Genomic DNA, 20,977 nt, shown 5'->3' on the forward strand with positions numbered 1-20,977 from the left:
TTCTTTTTCCCTTACTTTCTATTTTCTTCCCTGAAACATTTACATAACTTTTGAGCGCTGTAGGCTGAAAGAGAAGTTCACCCTATATTTTTTTTAGATAGTTTTTGAACCACAGATATTTGAATTTTTTCACTCTTTAGGGGTAATTTTAAGATTTTATTTAAAATAAAATAGTAATCTTTACCATCTTAATCAAAAGGCAGAAAAAAAGATTATCTCTTTATAAATGAAGATCAGTTGCAATGGGAGGAGTTGAAATCACACAAGAATAGAAAAACAAACAACAAATGGGTTGTATCTTATAATGAAACTCTTTTAAGAGCATTCAAATGCCACTGCAATGTTGAAATCTTTGCCAGAGTGAGGTAAAATAAGTATATCATCAAGTACACACTGAAAGGGAATGGCTCAGCTGCTGTTCAAATAATGATAATGAAATTAGTCGACATCTAAGGGGTAGGTATATTGGATAATCTGAAGCTGTTGCATCCATTTTAGGATTTTCAGTTCATGAAAGAGTATCTGGAATAGTAAGACTGAAATTTCATCTACCAGATGAACAAAGAATATTGCTCAGAAATAATGAGGATATATATGGCTGTCAATGCATGACATATGAAAACGAACAATGACTTTGTTAGAAACAGTATTTTAAGCTGAAGCACCCATGTATTTTGCTTGGAACAGTAGGAACAAAGAACAGCAAAGAAGAAAGCAAGGCAAAAAAATCGAAGGCCATTTGAATGTTTTCAAAAAAGAAACACTCTGTCATGTTTATGTTGTCACAGCAAAAGTAGGAGAACCACATTATTTAAGATGTTTATTGCGTGCATCAACATTTTCCAGTTGGAGAGGTTGTGACCCAACACGCCATGGCATATTGATATCAAGACAGTCGTATACCATGCTACCTTAAATTGATCATTATTGGGATCTCATTAAATTCTCAATAAATCAATTTCAAACATTGCAAGTATTTTTCAAATTTTCACCAGATTATTTTCAAAACCTGTAGATTTGATGTAGTTTTTGCATGCTGACTGAAAATCTTGTTTGCATTTCTGAGAAATTAATGGACAAAAAATGCATTCATTTACAGTTATGTAAATTTTATCCAGAGACAAAAACAAAGTCCCTACTCGAGTTATTTGCTTGATACGGTGTTCCAGACACGTTAGTTTCACATAATGGAACACAATTCACACGATATGAATTAAGAAATTTCTGCAAAATACATGCCATAAAGAACATGTTTACCCTGTACTACCACCCGAGGTCAAATGGGTAGGCACAGAGATTCATCGACACGTTTAAAAGGGCTCTAAGAAAAGATAGGATCAAGTGAGATAATGAGGTAGCACTAATGAAATCCAAATACTTAATGCAGGGAAGTCACCAGCAGAGTTCATGTTTGTGCATAAAATAAAATCGATCTTCGATAAATTATTGCCAGGATAACATACATATGAAGCAAAGATGAAAAAAACATTTGAAGGTAATACAAGAAATATTACAAAACATTTTGAAGTCAGAGATAAAGTTCATTTTAAAATGTACAAACATGGTAAAGAAGGTTGGGAGGATGACTGTGTGACCAGAGGGTAAGGTAACATGATGTACTTAATTAAAGGACAACATTTGGAAAATAAGAGACACCTTAACCAGTTAAAGATGCAATGAATTTTGAGAATGACAGAGTCAGACTTTTGTATGGTTAGACATATGGTTAGTTAAGCTACGTTTTTGAGAGAATGATTTATCACAAATATCACAGCGAAATGGCTTCTCCCCTGTATGAACACGTTTGTGTTTGGTCAAGTGATCGTTTTGCGAGAATGATTTACCACAGAAATCACAGTGAAATGACTTCTCCCCTGTATGAATACGTTTATGTACAGCCAAACTGCTACTTGCAGTGAATGAATTACCACAGATATCACAGCGAAATGGCTTCTCTCCTGTATGAATACGCGTGTGTACTGTTAAGGCAGTTCGCTGAGAGAATGAATTACCACAAATATCACAGCGAAATGGCTTCTCCCCTGTATGAACACGTTTGTGTTTGGTCAAGTGATCGTTTTGCAAGAATGATTTACCACAGAAATCACAGCGAAATGGCTTCGCCCCTGTATGAACACGTTTGTGTTTGGTCAAGTGATTCTTTTGCAAGAATGATTTACCACAGAATTCACAGCGAAATGGCTTCTCCCCTGTATGAACACGTTTGTGTTTAGTCAAGTGATCGTTTTGCGAGAATGATTTACCACAGAAATCACAGCGAAATGACTTCTCCCCTGTATGAATATGTTTATGTACAGCCAAATTGCTACTTGCAGTGAATGAATTACCACAGATATCACAGCGAAATGGCTTCTCTCCTGTATGAATACGCGTGTGTACTGTTAAGGCAGTTCCCTGAGAGAATGAATTACCACAAATATCACAGCGAAATGGCTTCTCCCCTGTATGAACACGTTTGTGTTTGGTCAAGTAATCGTTTTGCGAGAATGATTTACCACAAATATCACAGTGAAATGGCTTCTCCCCTGTATGAATACGAATGTGTTTAACTAAGATAACTTTTTGAGAGAATGATTTACCACAGATATCACAGTGAAATGGTTTATCTCCTGTATGAATACGCCTGTGAGTCGGTAGACTACATTTCTGATTGAAAGTCTTTTTACAGATATCACACTGATATGTTGATTGTGGTTTCTGTTTTGACATCTCTTCAGAATAAAATTATATTCATCTATCTTAAATAGTCCGTCTGTCTCTTATCTTACTTCAATCAACACAACGTAAGTGGATACAGTTTTTGTTCTTGTCGTACAGATTATTCCTAACAAATACTATTTTTCTCTTTCCATCAACGGTAATCCTTCTTAATGTCTGAAAATACTCAGATTCCTTTTAAAATTATCCAAGTTTAACTCCAGTGCAAAATAATTTTGTAGATATTAAATTTGTTCTGTATAACATTTTCTGTCAGACTTGAAAAGGTGATGAATATTAACGATGTTATCTGATGGAAACAATGCTTTGATGCCAACATCATGTGATATTCTCTGAAATAAAAGAGAGAAACAACAGTCTAAGATATAGAGGACACTTTGAAAAAAAGAGATTAAAAACAGTGGATCATTACTAATACCCACATAACCATTATGTTGCTCTTGAAATACCGATGTGCTTTTAAAGACTGTGCCTCTTAAAACATGTGTATATGTCGTTGTGAGTGAGTGTGCGTGTATATACATGTATGTATGCATGCATGTATGTATACTAGCAGGCTTCTTGGCTTCAAACATATTTATATGGCACATTTTGGCATATATCGTACTGCCCATTCTCCATACAATAAAAGTTGTTAGAAGGTGGTATTTCAGCAATGCAAAACATAATTTTTAACATTTACTTACAATATACCAGCAAATATCACTTCACGAATAGAAAATATTAGTTGAAGTTGTAATACATGTAAGAGAAGGGGTGTATACAAACTTATAGCGCTAGCGCCATATCAACACGAATTTGACATTTTGGGCAGTAAAAGCGATAATAACTGTTATATAAAATAATCTGTCTCATTATATCGTTTCACAAGTAAGAATGGATTGCGTCTTTTCGAAAATATCAACATTTCAGTCTAGAAATATTACCCCGAAGGCAAAAGTCAGCAAAATTACGACTGATGGATGCAAATATCTTTCGTTCAAATATTGTTGTGTATTTACTTCTATAGAATTACTGTAGTGGCGCAATGGCCCAGTGGTTTGGGCAGCGGACTCGCGGTTTCGATTCCCAGACCGGGCGTTATGAGTGTTTATTGAGCGAAAACACCTAAAAGCCCCACGAGGCTCCGGCAGGGGATGGTGGCGAACCCTGCTGTACTCTTCCACCACAACTTTCTCTCACTCTTTCTTCCTGTTTCTGTTGTGCCTGTAATTCAAAGGGTCAGCCTTGTCACACTGTGTCACGCTGAATATCCCAGAGTGCTCAGCCACTTGCACGTTAATTTCACGATCGGATCAACTGGAACCCTCGACGTCGTAAGCGAAGGGTTCACATTGCAATTCTATGATTTACACACACTATTACAGATTTATTATTTAAATAAATCTTTGTCAACTCACCGTTCCTCGCATGGAATCAGTCAATGCCCGATCAAAGTCGTACTCGGTATGAAGTTGTTCCCCTTTATATGTTATGTATTTCCTTCATTTCCCGCGAGAGGGAGAAATAATTGTTGTTGTTGCTGGCACTCCGTCGCTTACGACGTCGAGGGTTCCAGTTGATCCGATCAACGGAACAGCCTGCTCGTGAAATTAACGTGCAAGTGGCTGAGCACTCCACAGACACGTGTACCCATGACACCCGGTCTGGGAATCGAAACCGCGAGTCCGCTGCCCTAACCACTGGGTCATTGCGCCTCCACAGTATTGTATTGATTATAGAATTGATGGGAACAGCGGCTTTTTTTTTATCTAACAAAATATTATGGAGTAAAATGTATGGATTTTTCCGTGCAAATCATTTCGTAATGACACGTATTTATTAGATTTTTCATTTTATACAGTTTTTCGCTTTCCCCAAGTTTTAATTCGCAATCCTGTTTCCTCCTCTCGCAGGGACCGAAGAAGGGAAGACGAGATATAAAGGGGAAACAACTTCATACTGAGTACAACATACATCACTTAATGACTTCGATGTTACGGCTAATCGGGCACTGACCGATTCCCTGTGACGATCGGTAAGTTGACAAAGGCTTACTTGAATAATGATAAATCAGTAATAAGGTGTGTAAATAAATAGAAATGTCATTTTGTGAACCCTTCAACGAGTGGAAACACATGACATTGGAACAAAGATATTTGCTCCTGCAAGTCGTCGTTTTGCTGTCTTTTCGAAAAGACGCAATCCATTGTTATATGTGAAACAATATAGCGAGACAGATTATTATATAGAAATGCAGGTTATTGTCGCTTTTACTGTCCTAAATATCAAATTCGTGGTAATAGGTGGCTGTAAGTCTATGTATACAATATCTGCCTGTGAAGATTGAGGAAGTTTGTGTCTGTCTGGGAGCGGTGAAGCGAACGAAAATGGGGGAGTAAGACACACGAAGAAGCAGGAATTCGAACTTTATATTTCTTTCTCGTTCATAATGTCTGGTTTCAGCAGATTCTAGTCGAATGTTGTGGAGCTTAAGCATACAGGTTCGTGTCACAAGTGCTTCCTCTCCTGTGAAATATCGCCTTTCATAACGTTTTCATTTTGTCAATTTTTCTGAATTATTTTTGTTGTGTTTTTGTCTTTTATATGGCACTGGCGCCAGAAAGGAGAAGCTTACGTCCTAAAGTCTGGGGGGTAAAACCTTGTAGTTATGCCGTACAGCAGATCCTCACATCTCCCGGTCCTTTATATATATGTATATCTATCTTCTATATCTTTATAAAATGCAAAGTTTGTGTTGACCACTGAAAACGCTAATGGAAATTAATAATATTAATATTTTTTTTATGTCTTTTCAATTAATTTGGACATTCTGCAGATAACTATACACTTATTATTTCGAAAAACGGAAGAGGTAGGCAGTTAACGGTGTATTGGCTCTTATTTCTAGCACATCGACGCGTTGTCTATTTAACTGTAATGCTTTTCACAGATAGGGCATACCTACACAAGAGTACCCCACCTGATTTCATGTAAAAATCACCATTCCAGTGCCGCCCGACAGCAGGGAAAGCGGACGTTAAGCTATGATAAAGTGAAATTTGGGGATGTATTGTAAATAAATGTTAAAAATTATGTTATGCAATATTGAAATACCTTTTAGCAACTTTTATGGTAAGGAAAATGGACATTACGATATCTGTCTATGTGCGTTATGAATATGCTTGACCTGGGAGGCCCACTAGTATACATATATATATATATATACTTACACCCACACATATATATGTACATACACATGTTTTGAGAGGCACAGTCTTAAAAATCTTATTTGTATTCCCAAACCAACATAATGGTGATATTGGTGTTAGTAGTGATCCACTGTTTTTAATCTCTTTTTTCCAAAGTGTCCTCTATATCTTACATTGTTGTTTCTCTCTTTTATTTCAGACAATATCACATGACATTGGCATCAAAGCATCATTTCCATCAGATGACATCATCAATATTCATCACCTTTTAAAGACTGAAAGAAAATATTGTACAGAAGAGATTTAAGAACACCAGAGAATTCCAGTGAAATATTTCTTCTCAACTGAGAACATTTCTCTTCTTCAATGTTTGGAATATCTACAAGATTATTTTGTACTGAAGTTAAACTTGGATAATTTTAAAAGGAATCTCAGAGTATTTTCAGATATCAAGGAGGATTCCTGTTGATGGAAAGAGAGCAATAGCAATACTTGTTAGGAATAAGTTGTAGGACATAAGTTGCAGTGATTGAAGTAAGATAATGGACAAATTGATTATTTAAGATAGTTGAAGAATATATTCTTATTCTGAAGAGATGTCACAAAAGAAACCACAATCAACATATCAGTGTGATATCTGTAAAAAGACTTTCACTCAGAAATGTAATCTAACTACTCACAGGCGTATTCACACAGGAGAGAAGCCATTTCACTGTGATATTTGTAGTAAATCATTCACTCAGTTATCTGGCTTCACTGCACATAAACGTATTCATACAGGAGAGAAGCCATTTTGCTGTGATATCTGTGGCAAATCATTCTCTCGAGTGTATAGCTTAACTGTACACAAACGTAATCATACAGGAGAGAAGCCATTTCACTGTAATATTTGTGGTAAATCATTCTCTCATGGAAATGTCTTAACTGCACACAAACGTAGTCATACAGGGGAAAAGCCATTTCAATGTGATATTTGTGGTAATTCATTCTCCCAGATAACTGCCTTAACTGTACACAAACGTATTCATACAAGGGAGAAGCCATTTCACTGTGATATCTGTGGCAAATCATTCTCTCAGTTATCTGGCTTAACTGAACACAAGCGTATACATACAGGGGAGAAGCCATTTCACTGTGATATCTGTGACAAATCGTTCTCTCGCGGAACTGACTTAACTGTTCATGAACGTATTCATACAGGCGAGACACCATTTCAGTGTGATATTTGTGAGAAATCATTCTCTCAGATATCTAGCTTAACTGTACACATACGTATTCATACAGGAGAGAAGCCCTTTCACTGTGATATCTGTGGTAAATCATTCTCTGCAAGCTCTAACTTAACTAGACACAAACGTATTCATACAGGAGAGAAGCCATTTCACTGACATGTATAGTTAATCATTCCCTTGAAATAGTCAAGTCACTGCGCACCAACATACTTATACAGGAGAGTAGCCATATCATGTTGTTATCTGTTTGCTAGGATATGAAAGGTTTAGTCCACTTTGAAGTTTTAAACCCAAACCAAATGAAAACAAAGGAGATCTACTGTGAGCAGGTGGAGCATTTGCAGCCAGCACTTGAAGATAAATGACCATCTTTGGTTTGAAGATGAAAGGTGTTCTTCCATCAGGATAATGCTTGGCTACAGACATCAAGTATGATATTCCAATGGCTGGGGCAGATTTAATGAGAAATGGTGCCCCAACTGCCATATCCACCAGACATTGGTCCCGTCTGATTATTGTTTATTTCACAGTCTCCAAAATCATTTGGATGAGAAAATATGAATTCTGTAGACACGGTCAGAACATTAATGGAGGAGTATTTTTCGTCAGGGATGAGTGAAATTTGGAAGGTGGGGGGGGGGGGCAACAATTCTATCAGTTAGATGGAAGAGCCTTGTAGAAAGTGAAAGAGAATATATTTTCGAATAAGAAAGAACTTTGTTTATCTTAATCTTTCAAAATAAAAGAAGTATAAAAAAATTGCATTATTAATGGGATAACCCAATATATATCTATAAGTGTAATATATTATAAAAGTATACATCCCCCTCTCACTTCTTTTCTCTACTACTAAAGAAAATAATATAAGAAAACAAGCAAAAAACATTGTTTATACAGTTTACGAGTAATGCATCCTGGCGTTGCCAGGGTGTTATGTCCTACAACCACATTGTACTAAGTTTTGAAAATAAATTAATGAAAATTTAACAAAATTCCAAATGATTATCAGAAACTGAACAAGGTTTTGCGGCTTTTATTATTTATCCCAATAAATCGTTTACTGTTATAATCCTTAAAATGTTCAGATATTTGCAACGCCCACTTCAGTATATTTTATAGTTCGGCGAAAGTAACCAATAGAATAAGTATCAACTTTACAGAGTACAAGTCCTGGGTGAGGGTGGGGTCGACCTCTCCAACGAACAAACCCCTTGAGGCGGTGCTCCAGCATGGCCGCAGTCAAATGACTCAAACGAGTAAAAGAATATAAGGCACTGTCATGCTATTAGCTGTCAGAAGTGAAAGTGCTCACTGCTAGTGAAGTATCTGTCTGTCTGCCTGCATGCCTGTTGCTGTGTCCGTCTGTCTGTCTGCCTGCTGGTTTGAGTTGATACTTTGGCTTACTTACTTACTGATATCTATCTACTATCTATCTATCTATCAATCACTCGTCCACCTTATTAGAAAACACAAATTTAATATAAAAACATATTTCCTGAAATTGCAAATTATTTAAAATATAAAAATATAATTTTCAACAGAGAGAATTTATCAAAATAGAAAACAAATGAAGTTTGAAGTTTAAAAATAATAGGATCGACCACTCACGACTAGCTAGCGCGACTGCGCGTTCGGGACCACTCTGCTTTAGTAGTACCCTTATACTCTGTGTGTTTTCAAACGCATGGATATAGGTGTCAAATTTGTTCCAATAACTTTCGAGTAATAGATAGATAGAGAGACAGGCAGACATATAACTCGCTCCGGCCAGTCATGGTATTAGCTGTCAGTAGCCAAAGAATCGACAGGCAGACAGACAGATACTTCACTAGCAGTGAGCACTTTCACTTCTGACAGCTAATAGCATGACAGTGCCGAATAACATTCCTAAAAGTACGGAGGGCACAGTTTCTATTTGGATTCAAGTACCGTAATTTTCAATCGGATAAAATCCAATAAAAACATACATCTGAGATGCTTTCATTTCATCTTTTTTTTAATGCCACACACGTATGGTGATGTGGACAGAGTATTAAGCCACATAAATTTTATGAAACCAAATAAACTCAATAGTCTTAGCATGGAAACACTAAGAGAAATATTTAACATCAAATATGGACTTCAACGAAGTGGTAAATATTGTATTGATTATAGAGATGATGGGAAACAGCGGCTTCTATGTCTGACAAGATTTAATGGAGTAAAATGTAAAGGAATTATGTTAATTTGATTTTAATTCAATTACAGCTAAATTTTTCCATATAAATCATTTCGTAATTACACGTATTTATGTGAGTTTTCGTTTACATGCTATTTTGTAGAGACTTTTACACTTTTAATTAGTGCTTTTAACAAGTTTTAATTAGCAACCTTGTTTCTCCATCTCTCGGAGAATTGAGGAAATACATAACATATCAAGGGGAACAACTTCATACCGAGTACAACGTACATCATTAACATCGATATAATTGCTAATCGGACACTGACTGACTTCATGTGATGTATGGTAAGTTTACTTGAATAATAATAAATCCGTAATAAATTGGTGTAAATAATAGAATTGTTATTATGTGAACCCGTCAACGATAAGTAATCCAATACAAGTGAAAACACATAGAAACATCGGAATTTGCTGCTGCAAGTCGTCGTTTTGCTGGCTTTTACCTCCAGGATAATTCTTTCAAACTGAAATATTGATCTGTTATTTTCGAAAAGACAATCCATTGTTACATACGAAACGATAAAAGGAAACAGATTACTTCATAGAGTAAAGGCTGCGAGCTGGCAGAGTGGTTAGCACGCCGGGCGAAATGCTTAGCAGTATTTCGTCTGCTGCTACGTTCCGAGTTCAAACTCCGCCGAGGTCGACTTTGACTTTCATCCTTTCGGGGTCGATAAATAAAGTACCAGTTATGCACTGGAGTCGATGTAATCGACTTAGTCCCTTTGTCTGTCCTTGTTTGGCCCCTTGTGGGCAATAAAGAACTAGGAAACAGATTGCTTTATAGACCCGTTATTTTTGCTTTTACTGCCCTAAATGTCAAATTCGTGTTAATAAGGCGCTTTAAGTCTATATGTGTCTGGGGGAGGTCAAGTGAGCGGAAATGGGGGAGGATTTTACATGAAGAATTGGGAGAATTGACCTTTCTCTTTCTTTATTATTCATCGAGCGTTAATGTCTGGTTTCAGTAATTGAGCGGAATCATACAGGTTTGTGTCAGAAGTGCTTCCTATCCGGCGAAATTCTGGTTTAAGCACGCCGCCCCATACTACCACTCATGGCATTTTATTTTATGGGATTTAAAAAAAAATTCTACGAATTTCTGTTTTACACACAGTAATTCATGAAAAAGAAAAAAAAACATTTTGTGTGTGATTTAAGGACGAGTTAGCTGTTGTTTTTAGCATATCCCACACCATCCAATACCGTTCCCGTTTCTTTGTCTCTGACATGTATTGTTGCTTTTTCATATTTTCTACCAAACTGCTTAAATGCCTTAAGGTTTTTGACGTTGTCCGTTGTGGTTCTGGTCACGTTGTTTTGCAGATGGAACTTGTAATCCACTGTTTTTAATCTGTCTTTTTCAAAGTATCCTCTATGTCTTACACTGTTGTTTCTCTCTTTTATTTCAGAGAATATCACATGACATTGGCATCAAAGCATTATTTCCATCAGATAACATCATCGATATTCATCACCTTTTAAAGACTGAAAGAAATGTTGTGCAGAACTGATTTAAGAACTCAAGAGAATGCTAGTGAAATATGTTTTCTCTTGTGAAATGTTTGGAATGTCTACAAGATTATTTTCTACTTTAGTTAAACTTGGATAATTTTAAAAGGAATCTCAGAGTATTTTCAGACATTAAGAAGGATTACAGTTGATGGAAAGAGAACAATAGCAATATTTATTAGGAATAAATTGTAGGACATATGTTGTGGTGATTGAAGTAAGATAAGGGACAGATGGATTATTTAAGATAGACGAAGAATATAATTTTATTCTGAAGAGATGTCACAATCAGCATATCAGTGTCATATCTGTGAAAAGTCTTATACTCAAAAACATAACCTAACTAGTCATAGACGTATGCATACAGGAGAGAAGCCATTTGAGTGTGATATCTGTGGTAGATTATTCTCTCAAAGTATTCACTTAACTAAACACAAACGTATACATACAGGAGAGAAGCCATTTCAATGTGATATCTGTGGCAAATCATTCCCTCAAAGTAGCCATTTATCTGTTCACAGACGTATACATACAGGAGAGAAGCCATTTCACTGTGATATCTGCGGCAAATCCTTCTCTCAGTTATCTGGCTTAACTATACACAAACGTATTCATACTGGGGAGAAGCCATTTCACTGTGATATCTGTGGCAAATCCTTCTCTCAATTATCTGACTTTACTGTACACAAGCGTATTCATACAGGAGAGAAGCCATTTCGCTGTGATGTTTGTTGTAAATCATTCTCTAAAACTGGTAACTTAACTACACACAAACGTGTTCATACAGGAGAGAAGCCATTTCATTGTCACGTCTGTGGTAAATCATTCTCTGCAAGCAGTAACTTAACTACACACAAACGTATTCATACAGGAGAGAAGCCATTTCACTGCAATATTTGTGGCGAATCATTCTCTCAGTTATCCGGCTTTACTGCACACAAACCTATTCATACAGGAGAGAAGCCATATCACTGTGATACATGTGGTAAATCATTCTCTCAAAACTGTAACTTAACTAAACATATGTCTATCCATACAAAAGTGTGACCATGTCATTCTTAAAATTCCTTGTATTCCTTAAGAACCAGCATTTTCACATCTTTTCCAGATAAATCACGAGTTAGCCCTGTGGTCTTCACAGTAATGTGTAAAGCCTTCACTTTAACCATACTCCTCATGGTTCTTTGTTTGAAGTACAGTTTTCTGACAGCATTCTGTTTGTAGCCCCTTACAATATACAGATATGATGTTCTGTTCAGATCCAGTTTCATTCCAGTCTACATTGTCAAAATGGGTTCTAAATGTCTCTGGCTTTGTTGTAATGTAGTTGTTGTGTACAATAAATAAGATAACCAGACAACAGTCACAACAATGTAACGAACTAACAAATCTATTTACAAACCAACAATCATTATTCCTTGTGTAATAACCCAACTGATAGCTTCCGACTTTACTATGAACTAAAATCTTTCAAGGTGATGCCCCAGCATGGCCACAGTCAAGTGACTGAAAGAAGTAACAGAAAAAAGATGCCACAACATCCTTTATTTTATTCAAGCTAAAATGTCGCACTCTGCAGGGACTTGAGTGCTTGCTTCAAAGAAGGACTACTGGGACCTTTGTCCCATATAACTGAGGGTTTCCAATAACGGAACAACAAATGTTCACATGTAAGTGATTTATTTGGGTAAACAATAAAAGCTATAAAACATGAATGTCACAGAATCTCTTCCAGTTACTTGAAGTGAGAATTTCCAAGGGTCTCCTCACAGTTCATGAAATCAATCACAATCTAACCCTTTCACACTGTCTCAGCTTTTCATTTTCCAGTGTTTGAATTTTCTTTGTTTGTTTCTCAATCGTTAATTGCTAATTTCCCAATTGTCACTTTTTTCTACCTGTTCCTTCCTCCTGTCAACACATTATCAAAAAACTTCGCTCTTATGCCCTTCAGACATTATTGCATAGTTGAAGTGATATATGGCTGCTATTTCTTGCATGTCATGAGACCATGTGAAGGTTTTGCCTTTGTTGTGTCTGTTGGTTGTTCTCAGTATAGGATTAATCATTAAATAAAATAATCATGTGCTTAGGGCTTCAAGGGAAAGGGAGGGGCTCCGCAGAAATGGTAAATGGTTTACAGCACAAAAAAAAATCACTTTAAACTTACTAAACCAATATTTAAAACGTGCTGTCTCTGCAAAGTGTAGAAGCAAATGTGTTACATAAAATTAATTTTGAGGATCCGATCAAAGATTTTGCAATTAAAATAAAAAGAGAAAACTTTTCAAATATGAATAAACTGCAAGGATAAACTTTATTTTCCATCTTATTGTTATTCGGTTTCATTTTGAATTACATGTATGTGGGAGCACCAAAATCTTTGAAGCGCTTAGGGCCTCCATGGGTCTTTATCCAGCCCTCAACATCCTATTCTCCATAGCAATGGCAATTAGCACATATGAAATGTAAGCAAGGGAAAAACTTTTGATTGGATAAAATTTACGTAACCTTAAATGAATGCATGTTTTTTTTTCCTTTTTTGCTTTTGTTTTCCAATTAATTTCTCGGGTGTAATTTTAACCTGGCTTGGTGGTGACCCAATAGGTCATGGCAAGTACATCCGGTAAATACTCGTGGCACTTTGTCAGTTACAATGACGACGAGGGTTCCAGTTGTATATATCCATTTACACATTATCCTCATATCACTTCCGTTATATATATATTTAAAAATACACATTAAGTACAGGATATCTTGTTGTTGGCACTTCGTCGCTTACGACGTTGAGGGTTCCAGTTGATCCGATCAACCAAGAAACAAAAAAAAAATAAAATAGATAGACTATCTCTTTATATATGAAGATCAGTTGCAATGGGAGGAGTTGAATCTAAGAAGAATGGAACCGCAAATATTATTTACTAGTTTGATCCTTTTGTTACTGTATTTATTTTGAGACACTCTGCATTTCTTTCAATTACTTTAAATATAACAAAGAATTTAGAAAATGATTTAATTATCATTAAGCTAATGTAAGGAACATAAATTGTAATTAAGGTTTGGTGGAAGATTTTAATTCAAAACTTGTGAAAACAAGATATTTGTACTTAGAACCAGAGCTGGTTTCAGCCGGTTTGGTAACGAAAGGGTTTAAAGCCGTATATAAGCTAGTATAAAATGCATACACACACCTTATATGTATATATATTATATATCTACATACATACAGTGTCCATGTACAAGGCTTTGCTCAACCCTAGTATAAATGATGACACTTTTCAATGCAGTGTGACTGAAAACGAAACACTCAGGGGAAGTAAAATTCCTTTATTACGCAGCCTAGCAATGAATATTCTGAAAGGCGGATTTCACTAAAAAGACATCTATGATAAGCTATTTCCTCACTTGTGGATTTGTTATACATACATACATACATTATATATATATATATATATATATATATATTATTTAAAATACAGAGATGCCTATAATAGGACATCTAACCCGCTAGAAAGAGCAGCAAAAAAAACTCTATACCATCTATTATAGGCATCTCTATATTTTAAATGAATAATATATAGTCTATTGACTAATTTTTTCTTCTAGCTGGATCACTGGTGGTAAATAAAATTTCTAAAATTTTTTTTACTGCCCTATGATTTATATTTATATATATATATATATATAATAATAATAATAATAATATTGGGGATAAAATCCAAAATTACAGGTAAAAACTCAATTTATTAAAAATTTAAATTAAATTAAGTTTCACAGTATAAAATATACATATATAGTTTTAGGGAAAAGAACTCATCGATGAAAATCCACTGTCACATATAGAAAAATTAATAATTAAAAGCACAATAATAAAGTATAATATAGTACAAAGTAAACATAAGATCAAGATAATATTATTATTAAAATTATTATCATCTTAATCTTATGATATTTACTTTGTATTATATTATACTTTTTTAATTATTAATTTTTCTATATGTGACAATGGATTTTCATCGATGAGTTCATGAACCTTCGTTCTTTTCCTTAAAACTATATATATATATATATATATATATATATATAGTCAATTCAAACACGAAGGAAGAAAAAACAACAACACGAGAACGAGGAACAAGTACTGTGTTATTGGACGCTCAGGAAAGGAAAGAAAAGAAAGAGGATTTCACGTTTCGAGCGGAGCTCTTTATCAGAAATATAGAAAAAGTCCAAAGAAGGGAAGATGGAGAAAGAAAATCGCCCCCGATACACACACGATCACATGGTTGAGTGTGTGCTCTTATATGTTGCTACATCTTCAGTCACAGGTGAATACATATGTGGTTATACGAGATATTTTTTGTTTATGGTTACGTAAGACAAAGATTTTTAGAACCAATATCAACAGTATAAACTGAAATAAACCTGGATATAAACAGAACATCATAACATAGAATGTAGTCAGAAAATAGTACGTTAAAAAATGAACCATGAGTATGATTAAAGTGAAGTTTTTACAGATTACTGTTAAGAGCACAAGAGTAACTTGTGATTTAAGTGGAAAAAGATGTTAAATAGTTAGTGGTTAAGAGATGCAATGAATTTTCACAATGACGGAGTCACTTTTGTATGGACAGACATATGTTTAGTTAAGTTACACTTCTGAGAGAATGATTTACCACAAATATCACAGTGAAATGACTTCTCCCCTGTATGAATACGTTTGTGTATAGTTAACGCAGTTCCCTGAGCAAATGATTTGTCACAGATATCACAGTGAAATGGTTTCTCCCCTGTATGAATACGTCTGTGTATAGTTAAGTCAGGTTCCCGAGAGAATGATTTACCACAAATATCACAGTGAAATGGCTTCTCTCCTGTATGAATACGTTTGTGTACAGATAAGGTAGGTCCTCGAGAGAATGATTTACCACAAATATCACAGTGAAATGGCTTCTCTCCCGTATGAATGCGTTTGTGTGAAGTCAAAGCAGGTCCCTGAGAGAAAGATTTACCACAGATATCACAGTGAAATGGCTTCTCCCCTGTATGAATACGTTTGTGTATAGTTAGGGCAGTTGCCTGAGAGAATGATTTGCCACATATATCACAGTGAAATGGCTTCTCCCCTGTATGAATACGCCTGTGTATACTTAAGACAGGTCCCCGAGAGAATGATTTACCACAAATATCACAGTGAAATGGCTTCTCCCCTGTATGAATACGTCTATGTAAAGTTAAGACAGTTGCCCAAGAGAATGATTTACCACAAATATCACAGTGAAATGGCTTCTCCCCTGAATGAATATATTTGTGTTCGGTTAAGGTAGGTCCCTGAGAGAATGATTTACCACAGATATCACAGTGAAATGGCTTCTCTCCCGTATGAATACGTTTGTGTGAAGTCAAGGTAGGTCCCTGAGAGAATGATTTACCACAGATATCACAGTGAAATGGCTTTTCTCCAGTATGAATACGTTTGTGTAAAGTTAAGGCAGTTCCCTGAGAAAATGATTTGCCACAGGTATCACAGTGAAATGGCTTCTCCCCGGTATGAATACGTTTGTGTTTAGTAAAATCACAGCTTGCAGTGAAAAATTTACCACAAATATTACAATGAAAGGGCTTCTCTCCTGTATGAATACGTTTGTGAATAGTTAAGATACTTCTTGTAGTAAATGATTTACCACAATCATCACAGTGAAATGGCTTCTCCCCTGTATGAATACGTTTGTGTACAGTTAAACCATTTACCTGAGAGAATGATTTACCACAGATATCACACGGAAATGGCTTCTCACCTGTATGAATACGTTTGTGGACAGTTAAGCCAATTAACTGAGAGAATGATTTATCACAAACATTACAGTGAAATGGCTTCTCACCTGTATGAATACGTTTGTGGACAGTTAAGCCAATTAACTGAGAGAATGATTTATCACAAACATTACAGTGAAATGGCTTCTCACCTGTATGAATACGTGTATGTAGAGTTAAGCCAGCTACCTGAGAGAATGATTTACTACAGGTATCACACTGAAATATTTTCTCTCCGGTATGAATACACATGTGAGTAGTCAGATTACATTTCTGACTAAAAGTTTTTTTACATATGTCACATTGAAAACCTGATTGTGGTTTTTCTTGTGACATTTCTTCAGAATGAAAATATATTCTCCAACTATCTTAAATAATCCGTTTGTCCCTTATCTTAATTCAATCACAACATACGTGGATACAGTTTTTGTTCTTGTCCTACGACTTATTCCTTACAAATTATAGCTATTGCTCTCTTTCCATCAACTGTAATCCTTGATATCTGAAAATACTCTGAGATTCCTTTTAAAAGTATCCAAGTTTAACTTCAACACAAAATAATCTTGTAGACATTCCAAACATTTCAGAAAAGAAATGTTCTCAGTTGAAAAGAAATATTTCACTGGAATTCTTTAAGTGATGAATATCGATGGAGTTATCTGATGCTTTGATGCCAATGTCATGTAATATTCTGAAATAAGAGAGAGAAATAACAATATAAGATATACAGGACACTTTCAAAAAGAGAGATTAAAAACAGTGGATCACTACTAACACCAACATTACCACAGTCTAATATCTTGGCAAAACGTAATTATCAATTCAATTGTTGCTGTTCAGTCAAGTAATACATAGACTTATAGCACCTTATTAACACGAATTTGACATTTAGGACAGTAACGGGTATATAAAATAATCTATCTCCTTATATCGTTTCACATGTAACAATGGATTGTGTCTTTTCGAAAAGAACACATCACTATTTCAGTTTGAAAGGATTATCCTATCGGTAAAAGACAGCGAAATGACGACTTGCAGGAGCAAATATCTTTCTTCCAATGTTGTTATGTGTTTTCTCTATTCAAGTAAATCCTCCTCAACTTACCGTTCGTCTCGTATAAATCAGTCAGTGCCCGATTAGCAATGATATCGAACTTGTTAAATGATGTACGTTGTACTTGGTATGAAGTTATTCCCCTTGATGCCTCATGTATTTTTTTAATTCTCCTATAGAGGGAGAAACATCGCTGCTAATTAAAACTGGTGAAAAGAACTAATTACAGATCAAAAAAAGGATCTAAAAATTATTACTTAAACGAAAACTCACATAAATACGTGTGAATACGAAATTATTTATATGGAAAGATCTAATTACAATTGAATACAAATCAAATTTACATAATTCCTTTAGTTTTTACTCCGTAATATTTTGTCAGATATAGAAGCCGCTGTTTCCCATCATTCCTATAATCAAGACAATATTTACCATTTCGTTTAACTCTGTTTGATGTTAAAAATTTCGGTTAATGTTTAGATTACCCAGAAACGAAATTTAAAAAAAATATATATAGTGCAACGGGTGTAAAAAAATGTGTGGGAAAGGAATATGAAAGGAAAAAGGCTCGGAAAGCAATGGTGGGAGGGAGTTTGGAAAATTCACAAGATCCGAGTATTTCCCTCATAACTTTCTCATTAAAAGATCCTATTTATTTTCCGGAAAGTTATGGGTGAAAACCTCGGGTCTTGTGAATTTTTTTGAAGTCCTCCCCTCACTCCCTCGGAAAAGATTTTACCCACAAATTTCTTTATAACCATAAAGTATGTCGTTCGAAAGGTATTTATATAAAATTTCACAAAAAAAAAAAAAAAAAAATTCCTAACAGTTACGAGGGAAAAACTCAGATCTTGTGAATTTTCCGAAGTCGTCTCCCCACCTCCATTGCTTTCCTATTTGTTTCCTACACATTTTCTTTTTACAACCGTTGCTCTGTTTTCTTTTATTTCATTTCCGGGTAATACTGTAAACGCTAACCGAAATCTTAGCGTTTCTATGCTTAGATTGCACCTTTGGTTTTATAAAATTCACGTGGCTTAATACCGTACCCACATAACCTTTAGCGTGTAGTTGTAGCATGGGATCACAAGTGAGTTAGCACCCGTGCATTTTCGTCAAGAGCTTCAACTGACGTACGCGCAAGAGGGCCCTGGCATCACGTCCGCTCAAGGTCCCTGGCGCGTAAAGCTAACCATTTTGATCCGTTGCAGTACAGACCTGGAACTGTTAAGGATCATTTGGATTCCGGGTAGAGGTAGGGGTCCACCAAGGTTCCGTCCTCAGCCCCCTCTTATTTATCATAGTCCTCCAGGCAATCACAGAGGAGTTCAAGACAGGTTGCCCCTGGGAGCTCCTCTATGCTGATGACCTTGCCCTAATTGCAGAGTCACTATCAGAACTAGAGGAGGAGTTTCAGGTGTGGAAGCAAGGTCTAGAATTGAAGGGCCTTAGAGTCAACCTAGCTAAAACCAAAATCCTAATAAGTAGGAAGGTAGATAAAACACAAACCCCTTCAGGTAGATGGCCCTGCTCAGTATGTAGAAAAGGAGTAGGTAGTAACTCTATAAGATGTACCCGGTGCAAGCTATGGACACATAAGAGGTGCAGCAACATCAAAGGCAGGTTAACTAGCAAGTTAGTTTTTGTTTGTGGCAGATGTTCAGGTGCAATAAAGACTAAGCAAACAGGAAACAACTTCTATCTCATTCCAGGGTGAAAAACTAGAGGTAGTCGATAGCTTCCGCTATCTGGGCGACCAAGTTAGTAGTGGGGGTGGGTGCGCTGAAAATGTAGCTGCTAGTATAAGAATAGCCTGGGCAAAGTTTAGAGAGCTCTTACCCCTGCTGGCGACAAAGGGACTCTCACTCAGAGTAAAAGGCAGACTGTATGACGCATGCGTACGAACAGCCATGCTACATGGCAGTGAAACATGGGCTGTAACTGCTGAGGACATACGTAAGCTCGCAAGGAATGAAGCCAGTATGCTCCGTTGGATGTGTAATGTCAATGTGAATACCCGTCAGAGTGTAAGTATCTTGAGAGAAAAGCTGAACATTAGAAGCATCAGTTGTGGTGTGCAAGAGAGACGATTGCGCTGGTATGGACATGTGGTGAGAATGGATGAGGATAGCTGCGTGAAAAAGTGCCACACCCTAACAGTTGAGGGAACCCGTGGAAGAGGTAGGCCCAGGAAGATCTGGGCTGAGGTGGTGAGGCAAGACCTTCGTACATTGGGCCTCACCGAGGCGATGACTACTGACCGAGACCTTTGGAAATGTGCTGTGCGTGAGAAGACCCGGCAAGCCAAGTAAGATCGTTGCCAGTGCCCCTGGACTGGCTCTTGTGCGGGTGGCACATGAGATGCACCAATTTGAGCGTGGCCGTTGCCAGTACCGCCTGACTGGCTCCCGTAGGATTTTCGAGTGAGATCGTTGCCAGTGCCCCTGGACTGGCTTGTGCGGGTGGCACATAAAAGACACCATTTCGAGCGTGGCCGTTTTTGTGCGGGTGACACGTAAAAGCACCCACTACACTCTCTGAGTGGTTGGCGTTAGGAAGGGCATCCAGCTGTAGAAACTCTGCCAAATTAGATTGGAGCCTGGTGTTGCCATCCGGTTTCACCAGTCCTCAGTCAAATCATCCAACCCATGCTAGCATGGAAAGCGGACGTTAAACGATGATGATGATGATGATGAACACAGCGACTCACCTACTATGTTTTCCACTACTGTGATTCAGTTCAATAACCTCAACCGACTGCTCACAGCACTATCTAGCTTATAGAAACAATTCCTGTCTACACTAGTATCAGCAATTTTGGGGGAAGGAATTAAGTCAATTAGATCAACCCCAGTACATAACTGGTACTAATTTTATTGATCTCGAGAGGATGGAAAGCACAGTCAACCTTGGCAGAATTCAAACTCAAAACCTAATGGCAGATGAAATACTGCTAAGCATTTTGCCCAGCGAGCTAGCGATTCTGCCAGCTTATCACCTTAATATAATATAATAAATGTGAATGTCAGTGTGTCACACTTTTTCAACTTTACTCCTTGAGGCCGCACCCAACACATCATACCATTTTGGAATCAGGCTGACTCCGTTAATAAATTAAAAACATTCTGGGTTGAATCTGGACCCACAATCTGGTTACTTTGGATTCCAAAGTTTTTATAACTGTGATCGTTTTGAGCAATTTTTTTTTACG

At 36.5% G+C, this 20,977-nt stretch overlaps 3 protein-coding genes across 6 annotated transcripts; 2 read left to right on the forward strand and 1 right to left on the reverse strand.

The window, feature by feature from the left end:
- Nucleotides 1-135: 135 nt before the first annotated feature.
- LOC106883477 (uncharacterized) lies at nt 136-19,902 on the reverse strand. The gene is made up of 3 exons (XM_089344641.1): nt 17,818-19,902; nt 15,535-17,403; nt 136-2,644 (listed from the first exon to the last, which is right to left on the reverse strand). Exons 2-3 carry the CDS (start codon nt 17,046-17,048, stop codon nt 1,699-1,701), a joined length of 2,460 nt encoding a protein of 819 aa, XP_089200767.1. The 5' UTR covers nt 17,049-17,403; nt 17,818-19,902; the 3' UTR covers nt 136-1,698.
- On the forward strand, nt 2,639-8,179 carry LOC128251125 (uncharacterized). 4 transcript variants are annotated; one of them, XM_052977565.2, is made up of 3 exons: nt 2,639-2,804; nt 4,635-4,756; nt 6,130-8,179. In XM_052977565.2, the coding sequence occupies exon 3, from the start codon at nt 6,527-6,529 to the stop codon at nt 7,316-7,318; it is 792 nt and encodes a 263-aa protein (XP_052833525.1). In that variant the 5' UTR covers nt 2,639-2,804; nt 4,635-4,756; nt 6,130-6,526; the 3' UTR covers nt 7,319-8,179. The 4 variants fall into 4 exon arrangements, with proteins under 4 accessions (XP_052833525.1, XP_089200702.1, XP_052833526.1 ...); XM_052977566.2 differs by lacking the exon at nt 2,639-2,804 and adding an exon at nt 4,241-4,515; XM_089344576.1 differs by lacking the exon at nt 2,639-2,804 and having other exon boundaries at nt 4,238-4,756.
- LOC128251111 (uncharacterized) lies at nt 8,426-13,215 on the forward strand. Its single transcript, XM_052977501.2, has 2 exons — nt 8,426-9,668; nt 10,796-13,215. Exon 2 carries the CDS (start codon nt 11,175-11,177, stop codon nt 11,940-11,942), a length of 768 nt encoding a protein of 255 aa, XP_052833461.2. The 5' UTR covers nt 8,426-9,668; nt 10,796-11,174; the 3' UTR covers nt 11,943-13,215.
- Nucleotides 19,903-20,977: the final 1,075 nt, after the last annotated feature.

The sequence above is a fragment of the Octopus bimaculoides genome, chromosome 28 (genome assembly GCF_046866305.1).
Source record: "Octopus bimaculoides isolate indiv1 chromosome 28, ASM4686630v1, whole genome shotgun sequence".
In the NCBI taxonomy this organism is placed as follows: domain Eukaryota; kingdom Metazoa; phylum Mollusca; class Cephalopoda; order Octopoda; family Octopodidae; genus Octopus; species Octopus bimaculoides.

Excerpts from the sequence above, each read along its gene's own strand:
- LOC128251125 (XM_052977565.2), top strand. The coding sequence starts at position 6,527 with ATGTCACAAAAGAAACCACAATCAACATATCAGTGTGATATCTGTAAA.
- LOC128251111 (XM_052977501.2), top strand. The coding sequence starts at position 11,175 with ATGTCACAATCAGCATATCAGTGTCATATCTGTGAAAAGTCTTATACT.
- LOC106883477 (XM_089344641.1), bottom strand. The coding sequence starts at position 17,048 with ATGTCACAAGAAAAACCACAATCAGGTTTTCAATGTGACATATGTAAA. Across the intron at positions 2,645-15,534 it reads TGTAACTTAACTAAACATAT|GCGTATTCATACAGGAGATA; the intron begins GTCTGTCCATAC and ends ACCGACTCACAG.